Source organism: Dendrobates tinctorius, unplaced genomic scaffold (assembly GCF_039654945.1).
Source record: "Dendrobates tinctorius isolate UK_male_01 unplaced genomic scaffold, ASM3965494v1 ptg000120l, whole genome shotgun sequence".
In the NCBI taxonomy this organism is placed as follows: Eukaryota; Metazoa; Chordata; class Amphibia; order Anura; family Dendrobatidae; genus Dendrobates; species Dendrobates tinctorius.
This window is the reverse complement of record NW_027361788.1, coordinates 8,748,454-8,775,176: the sequence shown is the minus strand read 5'-3', so window position 1 is coordinate 8,775,176 and position 26,723 is coordinate 8,748,454. Positions and strand designations below refer to the sequence as shown.

The 26,723-nt window shown below is 40.6% G+C and overlaps 1 protein-coding gene across 2 annotated transcripts in view; it reads right to left on the bottom strand.

Annotated features, from left to right (window-relative positions):
• Nucleotides 1-8,313: 8,313 nt before the first annotated feature.
• OLFML2A (olfactomedin like 2A) overlaps nt 8,314-26,723 on the bottom strand; it is a 98,852-nt gene continuing 80,442 nt past the window's right edge. For both annotated transcript variants that reach the window (XM_073590715.1, XM_073590714.1), the window contains 3 exons: nt 18,016-18,306; nt 14,718-14,903; nt 8,314-14,065 (listed from right to left, as the gene is read on the bottom strand). In XM_073590715.1, coding sequence (XP_073446816.1) covers nt 13,464-14,065; nt 14,718-14,903; nt 18,016-18,306 — 1,079 coding nt within the window. In that variant the 3' untranslated portion in view covers nt 8,314-13,463. The remainder of the gene's footprint in view (nt 14,066-14,717; nt 14,904-18,015; nt 18,307-26,723) is intronic.

The following is a 26,723-nucleotide window of genomic DNA, read 5'->3' as shown; positions in this document are numbered from 1 at the left end:
ATTATTATATATTTTGTCATGCTGGTATTTTCCAATCCTGCATGTAGTATAAAGTGTAGCTGTGATAGTGTATTCCTCAAATCGCCAACCTATGTTTAGCATCAAAGTGAGAAGCTTAATTTAGATCTGAATTAAGACGTTTCTGTAATCTCTGTCTGGGAATGTAGAACCACTGTCAGTACTGGTGTCACACATAGACTTGTAATAAAACATAAATGATGACTATATAGTCAAGGGCAATCTTGGACATCGAAAAAAAAAACAAAACACTTTTTAACATAAATTGGTTTTCCTCTTCTTTAAAAGTTATTGCCAATGTGTCCAGAGTGGGGCAAAAGAAAAAAAAAAGAAAAACCCTTTACTCACCTTCTCGACCAGAACTGCCCTCCGAACATGATATTTTAGCATATTATAATCCTGTTTTTTCTCTTGCGCTGTTATCCCCAGTATAACAGTGTATTCGGTGCATTACTTTATACCTGTCACATTCTAGCCATTAATAAAATGCATATCTGTATTAAAATGAGCTATATATTCTGCATTTGTTAGGAAAACTCATGTTTTACAGTCTTCAGGTGAGACAAGGTGGTCATCAGCACCAAGCCTCCTTGACAATTTTATTAATGAAACTAGTGATGTCACTGTAGAAGTTGTAGAACAACATTAAAATTGATAACCGTTTTCCAGTAATGGGATGTGCCAGTGTGGATCCATAAAATAACCACTGCAATTTAGCATAGAAATGCATTGGAAGTGGGTCGATGCTCTTGTGGAACATTGATATGCCTCAATGCTCTTCCAGGTTAGTTAGCATGTGGTATAAAAGTTCAACATCTCGCAGGGTACATCAGATTTGTCACATTTCCACCTGGACCTGCTTAATCTAGGCCTGCATTTGTCCAAAGGCGCCACCGTATTCACTGCATTGGTGATGAACAAGACTTCATGGTCAATCAACTTGTGGCTTCAATCGGTCAGGCAGACTGAGTATGTGTGCTGTACAGCAACTTAGCATGTGTAATCAGCTCCCTGCTGTGGCCTATAGGGCAGCACCACACTCTACTTAAACTCCCAGCATAATATTAGCTAACTCTGGTTTGTTCTCTTGTTTCTCTAATATCAGACACTGGTTACTTGAATCCTGCTGCAGACGTTAGACTGACTTTACCTTTTGCCTGCCTTACGATTCTGTCTCTGACTCCATCTTCCTCTTTGTGACCTTGGCCACCTCATTGACCTCATCCCTGTTACCTGTTTTTGTCCTGTATCTGCAATTCCTTTTTTTTACCAGAATGGATTAAGCTTTCTCTGCCAACTCACTCCACTAGCCAGCAGCTACTTCATGGATTCAACCTGGCGTACCCTGTTAATCCATTACCTGACTAACAGTTAAAGTGTGAAGTCCAGGGGTCCTCTGGGACCTGTTAAACTGAGTGGCTTGTCCATGGAAAACCTGTTTCTATGTATCATTCACCCTTACAGAATTACTACGAGATATACAGTGCCTTGCGAAAGTACTCAGCCCCCTGGAACTTTTCAACCTTTTCCCACATATCATGCTTCAAACATTAAGACACCAAATGTTAATTCTTACTGAGGAATCAACAATACGTGGGACACAATTGTGAAGTTGAACGAAATTTATTGGTGACTTTAAATTTTTGTGGAAATACAAAAACTGAAAAGTGGGGCGTGCAATATTATTCAGCCCCTTTACGTTCAGTGCAGCAAACTCACTCCAGAAGTTCAATGTGGATCTCCGAATGATCCAATGTTGTCCTAAATGACTAATGATGATAAATATATTCCACCTGTGTGTAATCAATTGTCTGTATAAATGCTCCTGCTCTGTGATAGTCTCAGGATTCTGTTTGAAGCACAGAGAGCATCATGAAGACCAAGGAACACAACGAGCGGCGGATACTGCGTCTCTTTGGCACACATTTACTGAATACCACTGCAGCCTCTGGAGGGCAGACATACATTTATAGGTCGAGTGTGCCCTCCTCAACCTTCCACAGCAGGGACCCTCTATACAGAGCACATTAAGCCCCTGTGGCACCAGGACTGTAATCCTATTATAAGCACATTCTATGCCAGTACTAAGACTGCAACCCAATAAGGTCTACTATATGCTGTCTTTCTACAGTAACATCTATTTTCTACACGTGAATTCTGATAGGAGCAACTCCTTTATCGAACTTCATAAACATTTAGAGGATCCCATTACTTCAATCCTGTGTGTTATGAATGGGTCACCGAGGCGGATAGCAGGCCCAGGCTAAGGCTAGTTTCACACTAGCATTTATTCCACGTAGCGCACAGTGCCGCTAAACCCTGCCCCCAGCCGGCTCCCTGCCCGCCCCATCCGGTCATCGGCGCCTACTATCGCACATGGACGCTTGCAATCTGCGCACCCTATCTTTAGCATAGGGTGCGCAGATCGTACGCTGGCCGTGCGCTAGTAGGATTTTGGCGTGCGCTGTGCACTTTTGAAGGTGCGCCCGTGTGCGCCGAACGCAGCATGTTGCATTTCGGCGTGCTCGGCGCAGCTTCAAAAGTGCGCAACGCACGCCAAAATCCTACTAGCGCACGGCCAGTGCACGATCCGCGCACCCTATGCTAAAGATAGGGTGCGCAGATCGCAAGCGTCCATGTGCGATAGTATGCGGCGATGACCGGATGGGGCAGGCAGGGAGCCACCCGGGGTCCGGGGCGGGGCTTAGCGGCGCCATGCGCTGCGTGGAATAGACGCTAGTGTGAAACTAGCCTAAGCTACAGAAAAACCAGAGAGGTTGGAAACTAAGCGGATTGCTGACCCCTGATCCTGTCCACACAACTAGCAGTAGCCGTGGAGCATACCTACGATGATCCTAGAAGCCTCGGCACAGCCGGAGAACTAACTAAGCCTAAAGCAAGAAAGGGGAAATCTAAACTGCCCCGGAGCAGACCCCAAAGGAATAGATAGCCCCCGAACATATATTGTCGGTGAGACAAGATGAAAACACAAGCGCAGGCAGAGAAATAGACTGAGCAAACGATGGGGCCCACACTGACTAGACAGGACAGGAAAGGAAAGACACTGTCTGCAATCACGCAAAAAACCCTGCAAAAAGTCCAACACGTCTGATGCACAAAAAACACTGAAGTAGCACGACTTCGCCCCCACTATATCAGCACTCTGGTATATTCTGAAAGCAAAGCAAAAAGAGACCAATATAACAGGGGACAAAACAAACTGGCACAAGCAGTAACATATGGATGGTGATTCAGCACAGCCCCAGCCGGAGCTGGCTGACCCACACAAAGCTGAGATAGACAAAACCAAATCAAATGCAAACAGAATAGCAAATGAACCACTTAGCTGAACCATGCAGGGAAAGAGCAGAAGATATCAGATCTCAGAAGGCACAGGAAGAAAATCACCAGCAGGGATAGAGGGAGTCAGCTGTCTTAAATCCCAATCAGAAACCCCAGATCTCCAATCGTCTTCCTCATTATCAGGTGGCAAGCCTCTGTGTAAATCAGATCAGCTCTACTACCTCCAGTAACCACCAGAGGGAGCCCAGAAAGAGAACTAGCAACCCCTCTGTCAATCTCACCAGCTGCACAACCTTCAGTAATCACCAGAGGGAAGCCAGAGAGTGAATTCACAACACCTGTGTATACAATTTTACACATTAATCCTTCCGTGACAAGCAGGTGGACTGATGAAGGTCTAGATAAGACCGAAACGTTTACAGACTGCAACAATTAAAAATCCTTTTGCAATGACATACTAAGTTAAGTGCCAAGTTCTTTATTGCACAAGGAGCACAACAGGCAGGTCCATGATACTATTGTGGAGAAGTTTAAAGCCGGATTTGGATACAAAATGATTTCTAAAACTTTAAACATCCCAAGGAGCACTGTGCAAGCGATCATATTGAAATGGAAGGAGTATCATACCACTGCAAATCTACCAAGACCCGGCCGTCCCTCTAAATTTTCATCTCAAGCAAGGAGAAGACTGATCAGAGATGCAGCCAAGAGGCCCATGATCACTCTGGATGAACTGCAGAGATCTACAGCTGAGGTGGGACAGTCTGTCCATAGGACAACAATCAGTCGTACACTGCACAAATCTGGCCATTATGGAAGAGTGGCAAGAAGAAAGTCATTTCTCAAAGATATCCATAAAAAGTGTTGTTTAAAGTTTGCAACAAGCCACCTGGGAGACACACCAAACATGTGGAAGAAGGTGCTCTGGTCAGATGAAACAAAATTGAACTTTTTGGCAACAATTCCAAATGATATGTATGGCGTAAAGGCAACACAGCTCATCACCCTGAACACACCATCCCCACTGTCAAACATGGTGGTGGCAGCATCATGGTTTGGGCCTGCTTTTCTTCAGCAGAGACAGGGAAGCTGGTTTAAATTGATGGGAATATGGATGGAGCCAAATACAGTACCATTCTTGAAGAAAACCTGTTGGAGTTTGCAAAAGACCTGAGACTGGGACGGAGATTTGTCTTCCAACAAGAGAATGATCCCAAACATAAAGCAAAATCTACAATGGAATGATTCACAAATAAACGTATCCTGGTATTAGAAAGGCCAAGTCAAAGTCCAGACCTGAATCCAATCGAGAATCTGTGGAAAGAGCTGAAAACTGCTGTTCACAAACGATCTCCATCCAACCTCACTGAGCTCGAGCTGTTTGCCAAGGAAGAATGGGCAAGAATTTCAGTCTCTTGATGTACAAACTGATAGAGACTTACCCCAAGCGACTTGCAGCTGTAATCGCAGCAAAAGGTGGCGCAACAAAGTATTAAGCTAAAGGGGCCGAATAATATTGCACGCCCCACTTTTCAGTTTTTATATTTCCACAAAAATTTAAAATCACCCATAAATTTCGTTCCACTTCATAATTGTGTCCCACTTGTTGATTCTTCACCAAAAATTTACATTTGGTATCTTTATGTTTGAAGCATGATATGTGGGAAAAGGTTAAAAAGTTCCAGGGGGCCGAATACTTTCGCAAGGCACTGTATATATATTTTTTAATTAACATGTTCACAATATGGTAAAACTGACCTGAAAAAGAAGAATCAAAATTTCTGGATGAATCATCAGCAATCTCAAATAGAATCTGTCACCCCATTTGAACATTTTAAGCTATTAATATGGGCATACAGGATGTATACAGCTTAAACTACAGGGTGGGCCATCTATATGGATCCACCTAAATAAAATGGGAATGGTTGGTGATATCAACTTCCTGTTTGTGGCACATTAGTATATGGAAGTTGGGAAACTTTTCAAGATGGTTGGTGACCATAGCGGCCATTTTGAAGTCGGCTATTTTGGATCCAACTTTATTTTTTTCAGTGGGAAGAAGGTCATGTGACACATCAAATTTATTGAGAATTTCACAAGAAAAACAATGGTGTGTTTGGTTTTAACGTAACTTTATTCTTTCATGAGTTATTTACAAGTTTCTCTTTGTTTACAGCCATTGACATGTCACAGAGGTTAACACGTGAGGAGTTGATAGAAATTGCGCTCTGGTGAACGCAGTACCCAGGTCATTGCAGCAGATTTCAATACAAGACACCCTACGCAAGAAAACTGTCACCATTCCCATTTTATTTAGGTGTATCCATATAAATGGCCTACCCAAAAAAGTTTGCCTTATCACTGATCATAATGTTTTGTGTAAACTGAGGGTCCTGTTCCAATTTTTGTTTTGCCCATTCTCCAAATTCAGAGCGCTGATCTGGGTCACCAACCATTCCCATTTTATTTAGGTGTATCCATATACAGTAAATGGCCCACCCTATAGTCACACCTATATACCTCCAAGAAGATGCCTTGTTCACTAAAAATCAATTTTTATCGCTTTATGTTAATTAGATCTTTTAGGTTATGGGGTGTACGTTTTTTCAGAAGATAAGACTGACTCATTTCTTCATTATACCAGATTTCTCCTCCCCTCTCTTTACAGTGTACCTTTCAAGTCAGGTGAAGGGCTAGAAAGTCAGCGCCTGCGCATAATGCCTGCCGTCACTCCTCAACGTTCTTCCACCCTTCTCTGGGCACTGACTTCAATTTTTATGCACAGGCATCGGGGATTCACTGTAACTTCCAGTTCCAGTGTTCTCTGACATGCAGAAAAGATGCACACCCGACTTCCTTCCTCCCACCCAGCATATTAAGCATATTAATGGCCAAGTATAATAAAGTCATGCCAGGCATAGGAGAACGGACTTATTATGGAGTGATAAGATGGAAAGCTCGGTGTAAGATAACTTGGGGCCAGGGGCTCCTATCCTGTCCTTGACAATAGGGGCGCCCTATCTATCCCTGTTCCCCAGATTACTTCTGATGGTGAAGATGCTGGGGCCAAGTACTCCTGAATCAGCCCTTATCTGTCTTCTCCCCCTCTGACGGAAGTGGGGAGGAATACACAAACCAGACAAATAAGGACATACAGAGATAAATGAATAAAGCAATCATACAAATATGTACTCACAGACAACAGTAGGGAACAACGGGGAGAGAAGGTAGGGAAACTAAATAGGATAGGACGGGGGATTGCACAGAGCCGAAACACCTTGCAATGGTAATAGAACTCACCAAACACCAAATACTCCACTCCTTCACCAGACAGTACAAGGCTTAACACAGGCAATCCAGATTGCCAGAGGCAAGAATATATAGGAGAGGGGAGTGGTTGATACTGCGCAGCTGAGATCCTCCATGCAGGACAGTGTAATCCCTGCACTGATGAAAGAAACCAGCACCATTTAATATGAGGGAGAAGTATACGAGAACTCAGACACTGCAATCTTCTGGCTCCTCTCAGTCACGGCAAACCTGTGACACTCGGACAAGGGACTGCTATTCAATACAAAGAAGACAAAGATATTGACTACTGCCAGGTACGACCGGGACACATTTTTGATGGACATCGACAAACTGGAAGTTGTAAAGAATCAATGGTCAAAATGCAAAGAAGACATCGGAAGTCAATAGAATAGCTATGGAAAAATCAACAATGAAGTCAATGGACAAGGTTTTCAAATTGAGGAATATTTCACTGGCGACGAAGACGCGGCCCATACATAGTTTGGTCTTTTCTGTAGTAACATTTGGATGTGAAATCTGTATGAAAAGGAAGCAAGACAGAATAAGAATCGACACCTTACAAATGTGGTGCTGGAGAAGGATGTTATCAATATCATGGATGGTAAGAAGAACAAACAAATCAATTTTGGAACAAATCAAGCCAGACATGTCACTGGAAGCCAAGATCATCAAGCTATGACTTGCCTACTTTAGACACATCATACGAAGAGAGCAATAACTGAAGAAGGACATCATGGTCATAAGAGTAAAAGGAACAAGGCAAAAAGGAAGACCAGTAACCCGATGGCTTGATACTATCAAGATAACGGCGGAGAAGATCCTGATGGACATATCTTGGCTTGCACAAGATCAATCTTCCTACAGATGGTTCATCCATCAAGTCGGCTTGAGAGTGAGCTGAAGGCTGTTAAATAATAATAATAATACTAATAATATTAATAAAGATGCAGTGCAGTACCCCCCTACATCTCCTCCCTCATTTCTGTCTATCGGCCTAACTGACCGCTGAGCTCTGAAAACGACTTTCGACTAACCTCTTCACTAATCGGTACCTCCCACTCTCGACTCCAAGACTTCTCCCGCACTGCGCCAATCCTCTGGAATGCTCTACCCAAAAAAATTAGGACAATCCACAATTTGTATAGTTTCAGGCGCTCCCTCAAAACACATTTGTTTAGAGCGGCCCATCACATTCACTAATCAAAGTCATTCTATGTGTAAGTGTGCATGTGTAGCCCATTCACTATCTCCATCCATCCTTCACTCCCTCAAGATGGCTGGACCATCATTGTAAATAAATCATTGTAAAGACACACCTGTACTTTGTATCTGTCCCACCTCATTGTAGATTGTAAGCTCTCACGAGCAGGGTCGTCTTATTTTGCTTTAATTATTGTATTGTTAACGTTGTTACTTATGACTTGTGTTTTGAAACTGTTAAACTTGTAAAGCGCTGCGGAATATGATGGAGCTATATAAAAAAGATTATTATTATTATTATTATTATGTAATTTTATTGTCGTTCTACAACTTATACAATAAAACCATTAGTGGGTTTGATTAATAAAATTATGCTTCTTTTCTTCTCATAAAGACCCATACTGTAAAAATCTGGATGTGTCCCACAATAATGAGCCAAATCAATGAAATGCAACTGATGAAAAATTTCAATCCTTAGACTGATATTTTAAAATTTTATTACTTTCTTTTATAGTTCAGCAGAACATATAGATGTCAACTCTATAATAACTCATAAGTTACTTTTAATAGAATAAAAATGAAATGCGCCATATTCGCTGTAACCGCTTTATACTGAGCACAAACATCACTCGTACGGGAAGGGTAACAAAATCAGATTTAAGCAGCAGTACTGACAATGTGAATGACTCACATTAAATTATTCATCCAATGAATGCACATGTTATATACAAATGATAATACAGTATCCTAATTTACATCCAAGGAACTTTTTTAAAAAATAATTTGTATTTTTTTTACATATTTTTACATCCAATAAAGAATATATTCAACATGTTTAATACGGCATGGCATAATATAAAATGAATATACTCCTTTTACATTTACACATAGAAGAAACACATTCAGCAAGGGGAGGAGAGAGAGAGGGTTGAAAAAAAACATTTTTGCTAATTAGGCGAGGTTCACACTAGTGAATTGGTCCACAATTAACAGTTGGTCTCCCGATCCGAACTTACCGTCTCGTATGTGTCTATGAGACTAACTTTGGGTCGGGAGACTCTCGATCCGTCCAGGCAATGCGGTCCATATTTGGACCAGGACGTACGCTCGTATGAACCCGATCTTAGTGTTGGCAGTGTAGTCAGGCTGCTTTCAGTGAAATAAGATATTACCACCCGGCTTTTGTGTGTCCAACAGGAAGAGTCTCAAAGAGAAGGTTTACTCTTGTGAAGAATGCCAAGCCAATGTAAGGAGACTTAAAGGCCATGCATGCTCCTCTGGGAATTTAAATATGCAAATTGCCTCTTCAGAAGGAAGAAGATTTGATCTATGGCGTCACTTATGGAATGTAGCAATCCTAAAAGTCAATATTGTCCTTTAAAAAGCCTTGCCACATGACTTAGGATAAGAAGCCAAACCAGAAACTCCATTTGCCGACACGTTTTGCAGAAAGAAGAGTGTCACTTTACACTTCTCTGTCAAACGTGTGATCAGCTATGTATGGAAATAAGGTGATGTAGCTCAAAGGAATCACATGAAAGATAAGTATGTTTCTGGCTGCATACAAGACATCTACACTCTTCCAATAAATCATGACTGATATTAAAGAACGTGTCCAAAATGACACACCCATAACGTACCGCCATAAGGCGTCTCCGTACTCTTCTCAACAGCAACATTTTTTACGCTTATTTTTGTATGAATCGTACTCGACTTCACGCCTCCCGTCCTTTCACTGTTCTTTAGATGCGTCTCAAGTGGTTACAGATGGCGTCCTTTATAGATGGAGGCCACAAAATGTAACACACCCCTTACACCACCGGAAACAATTCTCTTGTCTTTCTTTTCTAATTAAGTTTCTCAAGAACCAATAATAAAACACTGAAGTGTAACATATAGGATGTTAGACTCTGAAGAATGCAGCTAATTAGCCGATCTGCAGTTTCACATATTATGCAGAGTTTTGGGGATTTTTTTTGGTTGATGGGAGTTATAACATCACTGGTCACTTAGACACGTCAGGAAATGACACTGATGGCGTTCAGAAGTTGGCACATCTAACAATGCACTAGAATAACGAGTAGCTGTTGTTTTCATTTTTATATCATAAATCAATAGTACATAGGAAAATAAGAAAAATTGTAATATATCTTATCAGAGAAGTCTGCTTCTTTCTCCTCCTCGACTGTTCTGTCAGTCTCAATTTATGGGAAAAATTTGTTTTTAGTGATTTTTCCTATTACTTCTAATTTTCTATGGAGAGGGAGGAGTTAGAAGACAACATGGACATTCTGCTATAAAAATGACAGTTACAGTTCTCTATAGAACTTTATGAGCACCAACTGCCACCTTCCAAAAACCACATACTTGTTTTTTCTTTACTTTGAGAAAGGCGTCAGGCCGGTGCCGAAATGAGTTGGGACAATAAAGATCCATTTTGGAGCACAAAAGGCTTCTCGCTTACCGCAGCGCAGCGTTCAGCATGAAATCGTCCTCCTCTACTAACTGCAATCTCCTATCTCAGTAATGGGAAAATCTGTATTTGCTGTAGACAGATTTTAGCCTTTAGAATTTTGAGAATTAAACATCAGTCCAGGAGTAGTAGCAAGTAGATTTCTCTAATATGATATATTACAAAGTTTCTTATTTTTACATGTACATTTGATTTATGAACAAAATAAAACTAAAATTACTTTTACTCTCTAAAGGGCTGATGACCTTGCAAAAGGTCTTCACATTAACTCTTTATCGGTCAGAGTTGCAGAAATCTTTGGATGCCGTATGTAAGAGTCAACAGCTAGTATGTCCTGGATATTACCAAGCCCTGGATGTCTCTTTTTTTAAACTTCCAGAAACATATCATTCTTCAGACATGCCTATATGGAAAAATTATAAAGTACCACACTTCACTTTCATTGTTCAGCTTCAGTCCTGTGCCACGTGTGGTCTGGATTATGCCTTGTAACAGATGGGGGCTTGCTTAGCTATTGAAACAAGCATTCAGCCAGCGCACAGGGCTACTGAACCCGGGACCAAGGGTGATAAATAAAATTTTGGGAACCTTTGCAAATAAAAGAATATTAATACATTTTAAAGGATCTGTTTGATAAAAAATTATCACCTACTCTCAGGATACGTGTTAACTTATTGACCGGTGGGGTCCGACTACTGGGACCCGCACTGAAAGAGAGACTTTTATCCCTGTGAAAATGGATAAAGACACGATTGTCACCCCATTTATTTCCTGTAGGCCTGCTCTCTACTTTTTCTGGCAGTCCATATGAAAGGAATGGAGCTGGATTTTGGGCATCCTACTTGGCACTTCATTTTAGAACAGGGAAAAAAGTTCTCTATCGGAAATAAAAGATCTCCATTCTATCGATTGGTTGCGGTCCCAACGGTCAGACCCCCAAACTCCTGTGGATAGGCAATAATTTATTTTAACTGGACATCCCCTCTAATAAGGTTATGAAGACATCTAAATGTAATTTTTTTTAAATGGACAGCTCCTTCAAACCATAGCTCACTTTATTCCTAGAATGCATATATGTTCAGCAGAAGTAATGCACAAAACATTGTGCGAAACATTGTTCACAAGTGTTAAAGAACATACTATGTACTGCAGTCATTTACCTAATTGGATGGAGGCCACTGTTGGCGTAATTAATGTTATGGACCTTCTGTAATCTAATTCAGATTAAAAACTGAAAAACTCTAAGGACCTTTCCAAAAGAACCCAAAAATCAACGTTTTCTCTAAATGTAGGTCACAACAAACTCAACTGGAGGAACTCAAGCCCAGCTGTTACATGTGCTAAATGTCTGTCTCATGTGGATTAGAAGTTCCAAAACCAAAGAGGAAAACTGGAAAAATACCACAAACATTTCTACAGTCATAGAAAATGTGAGAACATACAGTTGGTGTCAATGATCTGGCACTCTGGACTTTTATTCTCGCAAGACTTGCCTGTATTTTTGCTTCTTAATATCCATTTGTTGAATGACAATGCACAGGTGAAAGAAGTCATTTTGTCTATTGTATGTTAAAATTGTCAGATAAGAAATCTGTCACCCCCAAAAAAAAGTAAAGTTGGTTGTTAATTTCAAAGAGGAACTGCAATTTTCAAATGGTGTAAATTGAAGAAAGGGTGTCTCGATCAAAGAGGGCTTCTTTGTGAAGAACATTCTGGAGGGAATATGTACAGAGTTATTTTTTTGATTTTTAAAATGTAAAAAAAAAACTAAAAATAGAGAATATGGGTGCAATGAGTGTGATATATGAGCAAACAGATGTAAATTGACAGTATACTGAGGCATGCCGCTACAACTAGTGGAGAAGATCCATTTGGTTATGCAACAAGATGAGTCTTCCTCAATTTGAGAAGTATCTAGAGATTAATGAATCCATTTTCAGGACACTGATCCAACCAGTAGATTATTTTGTGACAGCTGGATGGGAGCCCTGGAAACCACCTCCTACAACTTCTATTTTGATTAATTGACTTGCCAAGATGTCATCATTGTAACCTAATGCTACTTGATGTCACAATTGGCCACATAATCAAAAGAGGAGTCGAAGACACATCAGGTAGGTGCTGGTTCTCAAGGTTCCCATCCAGTGGCCACGGAAGACAGACATGGCCATTGAACCATGGTCTTGCAAATTGCATATTTTCAGAATGGATCTATGGTAGATGTTTACTTTATGGGTCCTTCATGGTTTTGTCTAGCCCATCCAGAACTAAGGAAGCCATGGACATTAAATATGACAGAAATGGCCGACCGTCTTATGAATTTGTGGCGTTATGGCTTTCCCCCGACATCATGGATCAGGATCATGATCACTGCCGATCTCTCGGAAGATAAGATGCCATAAGAGGTGTCTGGCATCGTCTTCCTTGACTCTCCACGGTGAAAACATATGCAAGTTCATCTAAGCAGTGTTCAATTCAGTCGGTGCCATAAGAAAGTTGGGAATTTTTCAAAAAAATAACCTCCTTATTTTACAAGAAATAAAGGGCTCTTTTAAAAAAAAATAAGAAAATCCAAGAAACCCCATTTAATAAGTCTGTTATAGAAAATGGTCATTACAATCCAAAAAGCCAAGATTTGTTTTGAGGAAAATTGGTAAGGACCTCAACTACCCCATATATCAATACATCCATTTTTTTAACAAAATTATAATATAATGTTCTTTCAGCAAAAAGTAGGTGTTTTTGGAATAATCCTACAACAAATATGGTAAGCGCGGGGTGACAATACATTCTTTGGTGATCCATTGAAATAAATCTTGTTTTGTGTTAAGGTTGTTCAATCTCTTTCATTGGGGTAACACTTAAAAATATAGAATGTCAAAATGTCGAGAGAGAAAGCGGCTTTCTCTTATGCGGTTGAGCCATTCATCTCGGGACCATTCACACATTTACAAATTTTGTTCAGCTTCTTAACAAAGGATTAGTCACATACCACATTTTCGCGGCCATTACGCTTGTCTTGGCCAAAGTATTTCCACCTCTTAACAGTCAGAGGATAATACTTTAGTTGCTCCCCAAGCAACTCGTTATAACTGATGGGTAAAAGTGCTTTTCTTTGTAGAGGACTGACCTACGTACTAACAAGCAATCAATTCAATCAATCGACAAAGTTCACTTTGTATGTCAGCTGGTGTCCATTGTCCCAGGCGTATAGCACTTTTTCTTTGGGGTTATAGTCAATCTGAGTTGTGAAGGCATACTCGTTAATGAAAGGCAACTTTGGATTTGCGTCAGTATCTGTGTGAGTATCATAGGCATAGGAGATCTGCCCATCTTTATGGTTGTAGACATCCACGGCATAAAGGATTCCACATATTATAAAACAGTTTCCATAGGAATTACGTTTGAGGCCGGTTTTCCATGTAGTCTCCTTCTTCACCGATAAGTCATTAGGGTCAAGTTTACTGATAACTATGACTTCTTGTTGAGAGTAATCATAGTCAACAGATGGGTAGATGACCCATAAGCCGCTTTCATCTACAGCAAAATCGATATCCGAGTGTCCTCTCCATTTCCATGGAGTGGTGTCTTCGTAAATGACGTCATGAAGAAGAGTCCAGGCAGCTACAAAGCGCTGCTTCAGGTCATACTTAATAATGTTTTTGGTGAAAGCTCTGTTGTAATAGAAGGCTCCCTGATATACCACGTGTCCTGTGCCGATCCAATTGTAAGGAACCTTATACAGATTACTCCAGCGACCTGTGAAACAAATGAAGACTGTAAAGTAAAACCTCAAAACTGGTGGTGGTGACATCAATGATGGTCCCAATATATGGAGACTGGAGGTGGGTCTACATGGACTGAATTCTGCCCGCAATGAGTAACAATAAATGATATAAAAAGTTGATCAGTATTTCAAGGGCCCTTAATCCTGACTGTTTGAGGACTGAATTATTGTTTACAAGCACTTATTCATTTTATCGATCTAAGATGAGATAAGCCCTTTAGAAAGGATCTGTCACCAGGTTAAAAGTGGACAGTTTTTGCTCATATTTTATTTCTACTTTTTCCCTGACTATTCAGATTTTTTTATAGCCCACATACCATCCCAAAACCATGGACCTTTTTATGTAGTGATAATTTTTATGGTCGTTATCAATGGGGTATGACTCACAGAGTAATTATGCAGCATAGCATAAAGACACGCCCCCGAGGATCCTACGAGCCACTTCCACCTGGTGAAGACCATGCAAATTATACATGTAAAGGCTACTCTCTCAGGAACCATATGTAGGGTTTTAAAAAAAGCAGCAGGGTATAAAATAAGAGCAAAAACTGGGGCCTTATGATTTGGTGAAAGATCCTCTTTAAATGTGAAGTCAAAATTTGTACCTTCTGTGCAACAACTGACCTTGTTTAAAATTGTCGAGATTTCTGAACTCCACCAGATTATTTCCATAGTAATAATTAGTGACGTAAATCCGATCATCCTTCCCTGCTGGGTCTTTCATCCAAGCTCCTTCATTGCGACCATAACTGTGATGCTTTTTGGGTGCTTCCACTGAGGCAATGGTGCCTTCACACTCTCCTTCTCTGACTGAGAGAAGATACCGTACATTACTCATCCTGACAACATTTCCATCAATTGCTTAGATCATTGTAGCACTGTACAGAGAAAATTAGCTAGTAAACATGAAGGACTAAGTAGTGTAAGGGAAACAGAGATTGGTAATGTGGAAATAGCATAGAATCCATAGACAGTTTTCTGAAATGTATATGGGCCACCCACATTAGATATAGTAAAATTACTCTTATTTTTATTTTTATTAATTAGCCATTAATAGTAAACTCTCAGATGACCCCTTGGAAAAACTTTTTCGGATTTTTATTAAGTGATGACCTCACTTTATGATCTGTGTGACTTTACTTCTGATCCTGAAAATAAAAGGACCACACTCGATTTTCTCGAATGAAGATGAGGTGGAAAAAAAATGTCTCCATCTTCTCCATTGTGTCATGCATGGAAAATGGACCATGAGTGCGGTCCGATTTTTTTCCACGGACCCAATACCTTGCTTGACCGAGTGTGATCCAATTTAAAGATGCAAATTGTGCAATCAGACTCAGTTTGTCTGAGCAGGCTTTGCCGCCAAATCTGGTAGCGCCACTGAGCTCACCGATTGGCTGCCTCGCTGTCAACATGATGTCGGCGCTGCAGACAATAGCAGACACTGGAAGAGGTAGATAGAAACAACGCGGTTGAGAAAAGATTTTGTTTTATTTTTTAACTATTTGTACCTGGGGATCTGACTTTTATGAAAATGGAAAACCCCTTTAAATATAACATATAGTGCAACTATATTTCATATGATATATTATAAAATATGCAATGTATCGGATCAGATGGCCTCTCTAACAAATCGGCAATGTAAGAAAATGCTCCTAATTCATTACAGACACTGTTCTAATCAGAAATGTTGAAAGCCGACTTGTAAAAAGGATATTTGATCCAACTGCAAAACACAAAAATGTCTGCAAGCGATTTTTAGAAAAGAAATGTCACTTTCTCTTAATCAATCACACAAGTCACACACAAGTTAGAAATTTCCCTTTACTGCTGGCACGTCTCTCCAGGAAAGAATTAATCATCCTGAAGATTTCGGGATTAAATCATCATAAGATGTATTTTATGGCATACTCCAAGACCTGGGAACAATAATCCTTTCCATTTGCGTTTTGACTATTAGTTTTATTGAAAACGAAGATTGTATTTCCCAAAACAGTATACGTGGGGGGGCTACATACTATATGAGGGGGGCTGCATTATATCCTATGAGGTCGCTGCGTTATATTCTATGGGGGGCTCTATTATATGCTGAGGTGGCTACTTTATATTCTATGGGGGGACTGCATTGTACCCTATCCGGGGGATACATTATATTCTATGGGGGTCTGCATTATACTATATGAGGGGGACTGCATCATACCATATGAGGGGGCTGCATTATACTCTATGGGGAGCTGCATTAAACCTTTTGAGGGAGCTGCATTATATGCTATGGGGGGCTGCATTATACCCTATGAGGGGGCTACATTATATTCTATGAGGGGGCTACATTGTATTCTATGAAAGGGGCTGCATTATATTATATGAGGGGTCTACATTATAATCTATGAGGTGGGCTACATTATACTCTGTGAGGGGGGCTACATTATATTCTATGAGGGAAGCTGCATTATATTATATGAGGGGGGATACATTATATTCTATGAGGGGGCTACCCCAACCCCTGCTGTATCATTAAGACATGTACTACCTTAAATTATACACTGATATTAACAGGTCTTAACACACAATTTGGTGATTTTGCATTTATTTCTATGTATCTACATAGTGGGCCCCAAGAATGATTTTCTCTCGTGGGCCCTAGGTGCTCCAGTCCAACGCGGACTCTACCTGTACAGTGCCTGAGAAAATAACTTTTAATTCATATGCAAATGAGGGACTACGGTGCACTCTTGGTGTAGCCAGGAGTTTGGTACATTTTTACGTTTCCTCATTTCCACTGACACCTCTAACATGGAAAAAATGAATTTTTATATATCTAATTGTCTACATTTCAGTCTGCAATCTTCATTCGTTTGCTGTTATGACTGTGTAACAACTTACACATGGGAAAATAGGTAAAACTCTAAAAAGTGCAACTGACCCTGCCGATTCCTGTACAGACTAGAGATCCTGACCCTGCAGTCGCTAGTGGTTCCTATGTGGGTTATAATAGCCCTAACAACAGACTAAACAATAGTTGCTTGGAACTATGCTGCAGGAAAGGCTGTCAAGCACTTCACGCTCTTCCTAAGGAACCAGAGGGCAGAGCAGAGTGCAAATTACATACAGAAGGGAAAGTGTGCTGAAATAGAAAGAGATCCCAGAGTGAGTTAAAACAAACCTCAAAATACAAAATGAGAAGATGAGGTACGTATTGCAACAGAGTATGCTGCCTACTTCCTAAACAACAAACAGAAGATGGGTGCAGGGTGAAAAGGATAATCAGTAGAGAGATAAATCCTAGCTGGTCTTTCACTGTCTGACAAACCACAGCAGTAAGGCTGGACATCCAAATGAGACTATTACCAGCAGGGAGAAAGTATATAAAGCCGCACTAGAAACATGAGAAAGCAGATATAAAAGACTAAATCCAGGATAATAGACATTAAAATCCAGGAGGAAAGCTGTATCTGCTGTGGTTCAAAGGATAGAGAAGCAGACTACTATGCACAGGATCAAAAGTTCAGACGCATGACAATTGCAGCCTGAACTAAGTTTCAAATTTTTTTCTTTCTTCTTTCACATTAACATAGGTTGGATGTGAACTCTGTGTATGTACAGAGTACTAAGGTACTTAGTAACCAATATAGAATTTTCATGACAGCTTCTATTCTGAAATTTCCTCTTCATGTGCTTTCCTCCTTATCTCTAGTCTATTTTCTCTGACCTTCCTGAGATTGTACATGCTTTCTCCCCTATACACAATGTGGAGATCTGTGTATAACTCTCTCCCTGCTGTTACTTCTAAAACAAAAAATAAGGGAGGGTAGAGCAGAAAAGGCTGGCACAGCCAAGAGCAGAAAATGATGGATTTAAGTTGCTTAGCAATTATTTACAATAAAAAAGACCACTGGGTCCATATGGTATAAACAATCCATACCTTTATTATTGTTTTCTGCATCAAGACCAAGTCCAGCTGAAGAATGCAAAGTCACTGAGTATTCTGGGCTGGAGGTAGTTGTGGCCGATGTTGTAGTAGAGGTGCTCTCCGATGTGGAGGTGGTAGTGGGAGTTGGGGTGCTGGTAGTAGAAGTAGATGTAGTTGTGTTTGGTGGTCTCCCCTCCAACCTGTCCACAGGTCTTTCCTCATGGATAATGTGGGATTCTGAGATGTTTTCTGCCGCTTTGGCATCTTGTCTTTCTCCACGTCCAGAGAGCCTTCCTGTGTTCTCTACAAATGGAAATAAAACAAGAAGTAATGCATACCTACTCACGTGGTATGTGAGGTGAGTATTACAAGTAATCATTTCAGAGTTTAACATTTTTTTCTGAGATGCCCATATGATCTCCGTCACATTCAGAGAGTGTGATCTACACAGCCATGTACAAAACTGTGTTAAACCCATGTAAGAGTTTGTCCTCACTGAGTCTATTGGCTAAGCCTTTTTTAGTAGAAACTGAGCGTAAAGTCCAAGATTTTGAGGAGTTTTGGGGTTTTGAGGAGGATTTGGAGAGTTTCTGCTCAGTTTCAGTTCCAAAGACTACTAAAGAAAATATCAGTGTAGACATGCCCTAAAACAGTGGTCTACAATTCCAGTCCATCAACAAATCATGTTTTGAAGATTTCTTTTGTATTGTAAAGGGGATGGAATCATCTGGACACTACTAAGAAAATTCTTAAAAGATGATCTGTTGGTGGCTCTTGAGGTCCGGAGTTGGGTAACTGTCTTAGGCTATGTGCACACGTGCGGATTCTGCTGCGTTTCCGCAGCGGTTTTGGCCCTGCGGAAACACAACAGTTCTGCAGACATGGTACAGTACCATGATATCCAATGGCATTTCAAAACCGCTGTGCTCACGCTGCGGTTTTTTCCGAGCGGTTATGTTGCGGTTTACAAACTGTAGCATGTCAATTGTTTGGGCGGTTTCCGCAGCGGTTTCACACCTTTAACATAGTAGAGGTGTGAAACCGCAGGGCAAAAACGCAGGCTAATCCGCAGGAAAACCGCAGGTCACTTTACCTGCGGATCCGCGCGGAAAAACCCGCAGGTGAATCCGCAGCATGTGCCCATAGCCTTAAAGATACCAGAAAACCTGTATCCGAAGCTCCTGATCCCATAGGGCAAGACCCAATCCCAGTAATGCCATAAACTTACAGTTTTTGCATGGAGCCATTTTATGGTGGAATACATAGAGCCTTTTCTGGTTCTTCCTCTGGTTATTTCTGTAAAGGGGTATGTCTTTAAAAAATAAAGTTGGGACTATGGGGATTTTGCTACTTTCCTTAAAAGTAGGAAAATTAGAGAATTGATTTTCAGGGTAAATTTCTTTGCTCAAAACCGACTTTATTATTGAAACAAATACATTTACAAAAATGTGAAAAACAGTTTTTATTTTGATATCTCATTCAATGGGTTGTCCACCTAAAAAAAAAAAAAAAAAAATAAAGAATTGCGCTTACATTAGTGTGTTATGCAATGGATGCCATACAGGACGTGATTGGCAAAAGTAAAATATTACTCTGGACGCAGAGGCACTAATAAGAGCTGGTAGTTTAAGAGTTAAATACATATTCATTAATAGCTCGATAGAACATCTTGTTTTAATAAAAGATAATAATTAATGTTGATTTTTGAGCTTGTCTATATGCCAGAAAATGGTCATGGAATAAAGTATTATGGAGACGATTTTTATTAAATCTTATTAAAGAACAGCTAAACTTTTTATTTTGTTTTTGTCATTTTTTTCCAGTTATGAAAGTTATGAAACTTTGCAAATCATTTTTACTATGGGATTGTCTTTATTCCCATAAAAGAATTGAAAAATTACCTATTTCCTCACTTTTCATCTGCATTGATATCAACACATAATAATTTGGAGTACAGATGCTAGCAGTGAAAGTGTCAGTTCACTAACTCAGGGGATTGTTCTGATAACCATAATACTCCAGAGGAGATAGGAGCTGACCCATTACTGCCATCAGCTGTACTCCAAATGAGTATGTTTTGATAAATAGGGAATGAAAAAATTGTTAATCAGCTCACCTTCCAGGGAGAACAATTAAGCATGAAAACCACTTGTATTCATATAGGAACTGGAAGACCTTGTTTGGTCAGGGTGTGATGCAAGGAGTGTAGGAACACAGCAGGCAGGACAGTAATAGAAGAAAGGTCAACGATAACTGGGCTCCAGAACCAATGAGAAAATCTTAAAAATAACTTACACTGTGCAATTAAAAACATGGTGAGAAAAAAAAAAAAAAAAAGATGAAGGCTCCATAAACTTACGCATTTCGGGTTAGCAACCTTTATTCATAGCTTTTTTTACCATGCTTTTAATTACACAGTAAGGCTAAGTGCACACGTACCGGAACTCTCGCGGAAATTACCGTGAGAATTCCGGAATTCCAGTCCGTGGGAAAATCGCATTTTAAATTCCCGCGATTTTCCCGCGGAAAAACTAGCATTTTGCAAGCGTATTTAGCTTGCAGAATGCTAGCGTTTTCCAAGCGATCTGTAGCATCGCTTGGAGAACTGATTGACAGGTTGGTCACACTCGTCAAACATAGTGTTTGACGAGTGTGACCAACTTTTTACTACTGAGGCTGCCTATGCAGCATCAGTAGTAAAAGATAAAAAGTAAAAAAAAAATGGTGTTATTCTTACCTTCCGACGTCCCGCGCATCCGTTCCCAGTAATCCTTTGCGAAAATGCCCGCGATGACGTCCGTTCTCGCGGGATCGCGATGTCTCGCGGTCATTCGCGATGACATCGCGCGAATGACCGCGAGACTTCTCGATCCCGCGAGAACGGACGCCATCGCGGGCATTTTCGCAAAGGACTACTGGGAACGAGAGCGGGAAGGCTGCGCGGGACGTCGGAGGGTGAGAATAACAATATTTTTTATTTTTAAATTCTATTTTTTACAGGGATATGGTACCCAAAGCCCGGAGGACAGTCTCCTCTCCTCCGGACCGAGGGTACCATCCGCAAATGTTCTGCTTACTTTCCACATGGTGTGCACAGCCACATGCGGGAAGTAAGCGGAACAATGCATTCCTATGGGTGCGGGATCGCCGCGATTCCGCAAATTAATGAGCATGCTGCGGTTTTTACCGCGAAGCGATTCCGCCGCGGTAAAAACCGCAGCATTAGCACAGCATTGCGGAATCCCATAGGAATGCATGGGATGCTTATTTTTCGCGGCAAAATTGCGCGGTTAAAACCGCCTCGGAAATGCGAAAAAAAGCCACGTGTGAACTCAGCCTAAAAGTTATGATTTAACATTTTCTCATTGGTGCTGAAGCCCAGTCCTCATGTACCCTGCTTCCATATTTTAAAAAACACAAGACTCAAAAGGAGACAGGTTATGACTTGTTCACTGCCATCATACTCTGTACTCTAACCCAGACTGTTCTAATAAGCATAAAACTCAGAGGAGGTGTCACGGGGTTACCGCAACAGAGAGGAGCCAGAAAACTGCAGCGTCTGATTTCTCCTACTCCTGCACTGATTAGAAGCACTTCCCGTTTTTATTAAATGGTGTAACTTTATTTTGGCAGTGCTCAGTTGAGAGCTCTTGGAGTGTTAAGACTCTCAGCTGTACACTGTTAGCCACTCCCCTCTCCTATATAATCTGGGTCCTAGCTAACACTTATTGTCAGAGCTAGCTTATGCCGCATGGTTGGAGGTAGTTGTTGTTGGTTGTTATTGGAGGAGGCGTTTAGTGGATTTATCTGTAACTGTTGCTAGGTTTTGAGTGTGTGCTAATTCCCTTTCTTCTCCTACTTTGGTTTGACCCCATCCTCCACTCTGCGATGTATACCTCTGTTACATGTGTGAGTGTATTTGTATGATTGGTATTTTCCTTTATCGCTGTTTGCATTATCTTGTTAGTCTGGTTGGTGTATTACGGTACACTACTACTCCCCTCTTCCCTGGGTGGGAGAAGAGTACAGACTGAGGGTGGATTCAGGAGCTAAGGCAAGGTACGTGGCCCTGATGTCTTCACCATCAGATGTAATCCAGGGATCAGGGCGAGCTAGGGGGCCCCCTAGTGTTAGGGACAGAAAAGGAGCCCCTGGGCCGTTAGCACCTAGCAACAGAGTCCTGACTGGAGGAGACAGGTGCTGACCCATCACTGCCATCAATTGAACTCCAAATGAGTACCCTCTAACAAGCACAGTACTCAGAGAAGTAGACAGGTGCTGACCCATCACTGCCATCAACAGTATTCCAAATGAGTAAGTTCTGATGAGCACAAATACTCACAATGACCCTTGCACTCCCATCATCACTGTATAGATCATAACTGATAGATCTGGGAGGTTTGACCACTGGGTCCCTACTGATCACTAGAATGAGGGATCCAAAACCTTTCACTATCATCATCTCTACTCCAGTATGTACAATACTCAGAGGAGGAGACAGGTGCTGGCCCATGATTGCCTTCAACAGTACTCCAAATGAGTACGTTATGATTAAGCACAAAAGTCAGAGGAGACAAGTGTTGACACTTTTACTGACATCATTTGTACTTCAAATAAGTATGCTCTTACAAGCATTCAGTGGACAGATCGGCACCAATCGACTAGTCATCTATCCAGTGAATAGGGGAAAATAATACAGAACGTGGAATCCCACTGTAATGAGTACAGTATATCCATGTAATACAAGGCAGTTAGGTCTGTACAGGACTCTATGCGTTAGAGCGAGTCTATACAAACAAGATAAATGTCTACATTTTGGACGCGCCAGATTTGTCTGCATGATGTTTGCCTGTCAGAGAGTGGAGGGTGGAGAACCAACATATCTCAGGAATTTTAAATAGCCATTTGCATTGCTTGTAAAAATATTGACTTTCAAGAACTAGTAAACCTTTGCTAATTCTACATACCAAGTGTCACCGACGGGTCAAATCATGAGCCAAATGCAAACAAACCTTCTAGGCAACCGCAGAGGTTTTACCGCTTCCTCCATAGGATGCCCTAATGACACTGATTGTTGTTGATGGCCTTAACAATACAACATGTCTCAGAAGAATTGACCCTGATGAAAACTGATTCCAAGCCTTCCTAGGAGTCTTCTAGACATTGGAAACTTGGCTGTGAAAAAAGGAAACTGTATCCTGTAATGTATATCCAATGCAGGTTGTAAATAGCAAATTCACATGTAATCTAAAAATCACATACAAATTACACATGGATTCATGAACTTTTACATATAAAGGGTCAAGCTGTAGAAACAACTATGCTGGGTTTCCAAAATTGGGGGCTTGAGGAAAATCAGCTTCCACTTTTTCCCTTGCCATTCTATCTATTTTTTGACAAGCTACTGGCACTGGAGGAAAATGATTTTTCTCCTACTCCATACTTGGCAACTGTCCTGGAACATCAGGAAAAAAGGGAGACCTTCTTGACGCCAAGAAAAATTGGGTCTGCCGAAGCCACCTATTACCTCCAGTGATTCCAGAAGATTTATTGTACATGATGTCAAGATGCTCCAGAAGGGGAAAATCTAAAAATGAGGAATACATTCCCTAGTTAGCAAGTATGCCCTAAAATTGGGCCCTATCCTTTGGGAAGGGGGAAGACTCCTTAAAAAACATTGATTGCCATATCAAAAACTGCCAAGTGGCAGAAAGGTCCAGTCAGGGACATACATATAGCAGATGCACAGGTAGTATTCTCAAATGATGTCACTGGTCTCTGCACGCCTGGTATTCTGACAATGCGCTCTGTTGCCGGCTTGTTACGGAGCCGGCAACAGAGAGCACATAGTCATTGTGCACATCACACGGAGACTGGCCCAGCCCCTGAAATGAGCATCACTAATAATACTTCATTTCAGGGAGCGGGCAGGGGCTGTAGCAGTGACATATTCTTTGAGTATCCCAGCATGCAGTGGTATACTCAAACAAAGCGTCATCAAAAAGGAAGTATAAAAAAAATTGAGAAAAAATTTGTTAGATAGTGTAGTTAGGGAAAAAGAGGGAATTTTTTATTTATGTATAATATAAGATAGTTTAGGTTATGGAATCAAATAGATAGGGATTAAAGCTGAAAATTAATTTTGATTTCAGACAACCCATTTTTTGCAAATAAAGTCACGTTTCACTAAATTATGCAAAATATTCAGATGTACATAAAATCATAAAGCAAAAAAAAGTTAACCAGATCACCCAGTATAGACTGACTTAATCCAAGGCATGGACCATGCTCCTGTGCAAATGGCAATGAAGATCCAAAAATGAATACTTAGTCCAGCCACAAGGATAGGGAATACAATCTTCTTCATTTATTGAGTAAAACATGTGATTTCATAAAATCAGGTACAGAGCCTACCTGCGGGCTTCCCTGCTCTTAATCACGGCATACTCATACATAAAATCACTACAGAGGAAGGATTTGTGCAAAAAAATTGGTGACTTTTTAAAAACTCGCAAATGATGAATTAGCCAAAAACATCTGGAAACCTCAAAACCTGCTGGCAATGCTGACAATAAAAGAGAAAAACTGGTACACACATATAAAATAGCATTAAAAAGTGCAAATAAAAAAAATAAAGTGCACATAAAAAAGAAGCCAAAAATACCATTAAAGTAGACAAAAAATCGTGCAAATGCAAAAACAAATCGGCCTATATCCCAATCAAGTGAAGGGTGATATATGAGTGTCTTTTTGGCATCTGTCAGACTGGTATACATTGATATATTTTTTTCTGTGTTTTTTTTAACATGGGAGCTTATGGATTTCTATACAATAGTACACATTACAGGGTTAACTGGGAGATTTCACGTTGGGAAATTATGTATATCTCTCCGATCATAGTGGGGATAAACCCTAAAATCTAAAGCTATACACCCCTAAAAGGTGTTTATGCCAAGTGCAATGTTTTTGGACTGCCTTCAATGTGGGTGTAATAAGCTTCTGTTACGGGCTTGGTTGAGGCATGCTGTTTTCAGAACTGGTTCTATGACTATTAGAAAGGGGGCGTTTAATGACTGTTCTCTGTTCCCAAGCTTTGGATGTGAAATTGAGGCTTTTGATGATGACACTACCATCTGCAGGTGGGTTTAGAGCCACCACGTGTTAGATCTGTGCCACGATTCATGATGAAAACAACAGAGGAACATTTTGAAAATTGCTTCTTCTTCTCAGAACGTATTCACTTCTGAAGTTCTGCATCCATGCTGGAGCAATGCCAGCTATCTGATGTTTTACTGTCTAACCTCTGCAGAGAAGTAATTCTGCACCATAAGCTGCGCTAGAATGGATGGACTTGATTATACCGTGAATACACACACAATACTGCTTGGTTCAGGACATGTATAGGAAGCCTTCCCCATGTTTGATCTAATGCAGATAGTGATGAAGACCGTTTGATAGGAAACAGATGGAATTTGGAATGTTATCAAGAAAACACCACTCAGCTTTTCCGTTTAATACTTTCAAGTGTATTCCTCGATGGGTAGAAGAAACATCATCTGAGGTATCAACGTGTCTACATATACTATAAATATAGATGTAGCGCCATATTGAGACAGTCTACCGATAACATCGGTCAGAAATGTGCTGGGAAGGATTTTTCTAGGATGAATCAAAGGCGAAACCAACAAACTCTTGCGGTTTTTCTTTAATATAATTTTCATATAGTCAGGATTATAGAAAGACATGTAGAAACATATCCAGGGTGAATGGGAAAAGGTTTCTCAGATGTCCTCAAAAGGGGTTGTCCACTATCAGCCATCTACTAGGACCGTGTAGGTCAAAAGTTGCATGTGAGGTGGGAGGGCAACAAAAGAGTATTACTAAGTATAAAGGAAGTGATTTGAAGACAGAAGCTATGGAAGGACTCTTCATCTATTAAAGGAACCTCAGAGGAGAGGAATAATTGATTACAGCTACTCTAGAAGGTGGAAGACGGGATGTAATTAAGGTCCCGATTCATCCAGAGCAGCATTTTCTATACCACGCTTGACAAAGTACAGTATATACTGGAGTAAGATGTAACTAATTCGCTAAAATGCTTCTTAATGAATTTGGCCCATCTTTCAGCTGTCGTACACGACCACAAAAAAGTATGTCAGTGGCGTAAAATCTGAGGAATTTATTGGGAGCGCTCAAATGTGCCCCCTTCCAACCAAGTTTTACATACGCCAGAAAACTAGTCTAAACTACTTGATGAAATTGCCCCTAAGTTGAAAACAGGCCATACTATACATGGAGGCCATTTTTGAAACATGGTAAGGTTTTAGTATTAGAGGATAGTACCATCTCGATTGGGTATACCTTGGTACTGGTGGAATGGCGTTTACATTTTTTTTTTTAATCAAAAACAGTGTTTACTAAGTAGTGCACTATTACTTTTCAATTTCTTACAGTAGGGTATATGTTCATTTTTTTTATCTTAGGTTTTGCCTGTTTAATTTTCAGTGTCAACATGTTCCTACACTTTGTGTCATGGTTCCACCCCTCACTGTGTCAGGCATGCAGTTACTGACAGCTCAACTGTCCATTCTGGCATAGGGGTGTGTGCTGAAGCTCTCAGTACTTTGATTGACAGCTTGGCAATCTAATCTGGTACAGGTGCATGCTGAGCTGCCAGTGTTGATTGACAGCTCGACTATCCAATCTGAGACTGTGACGCA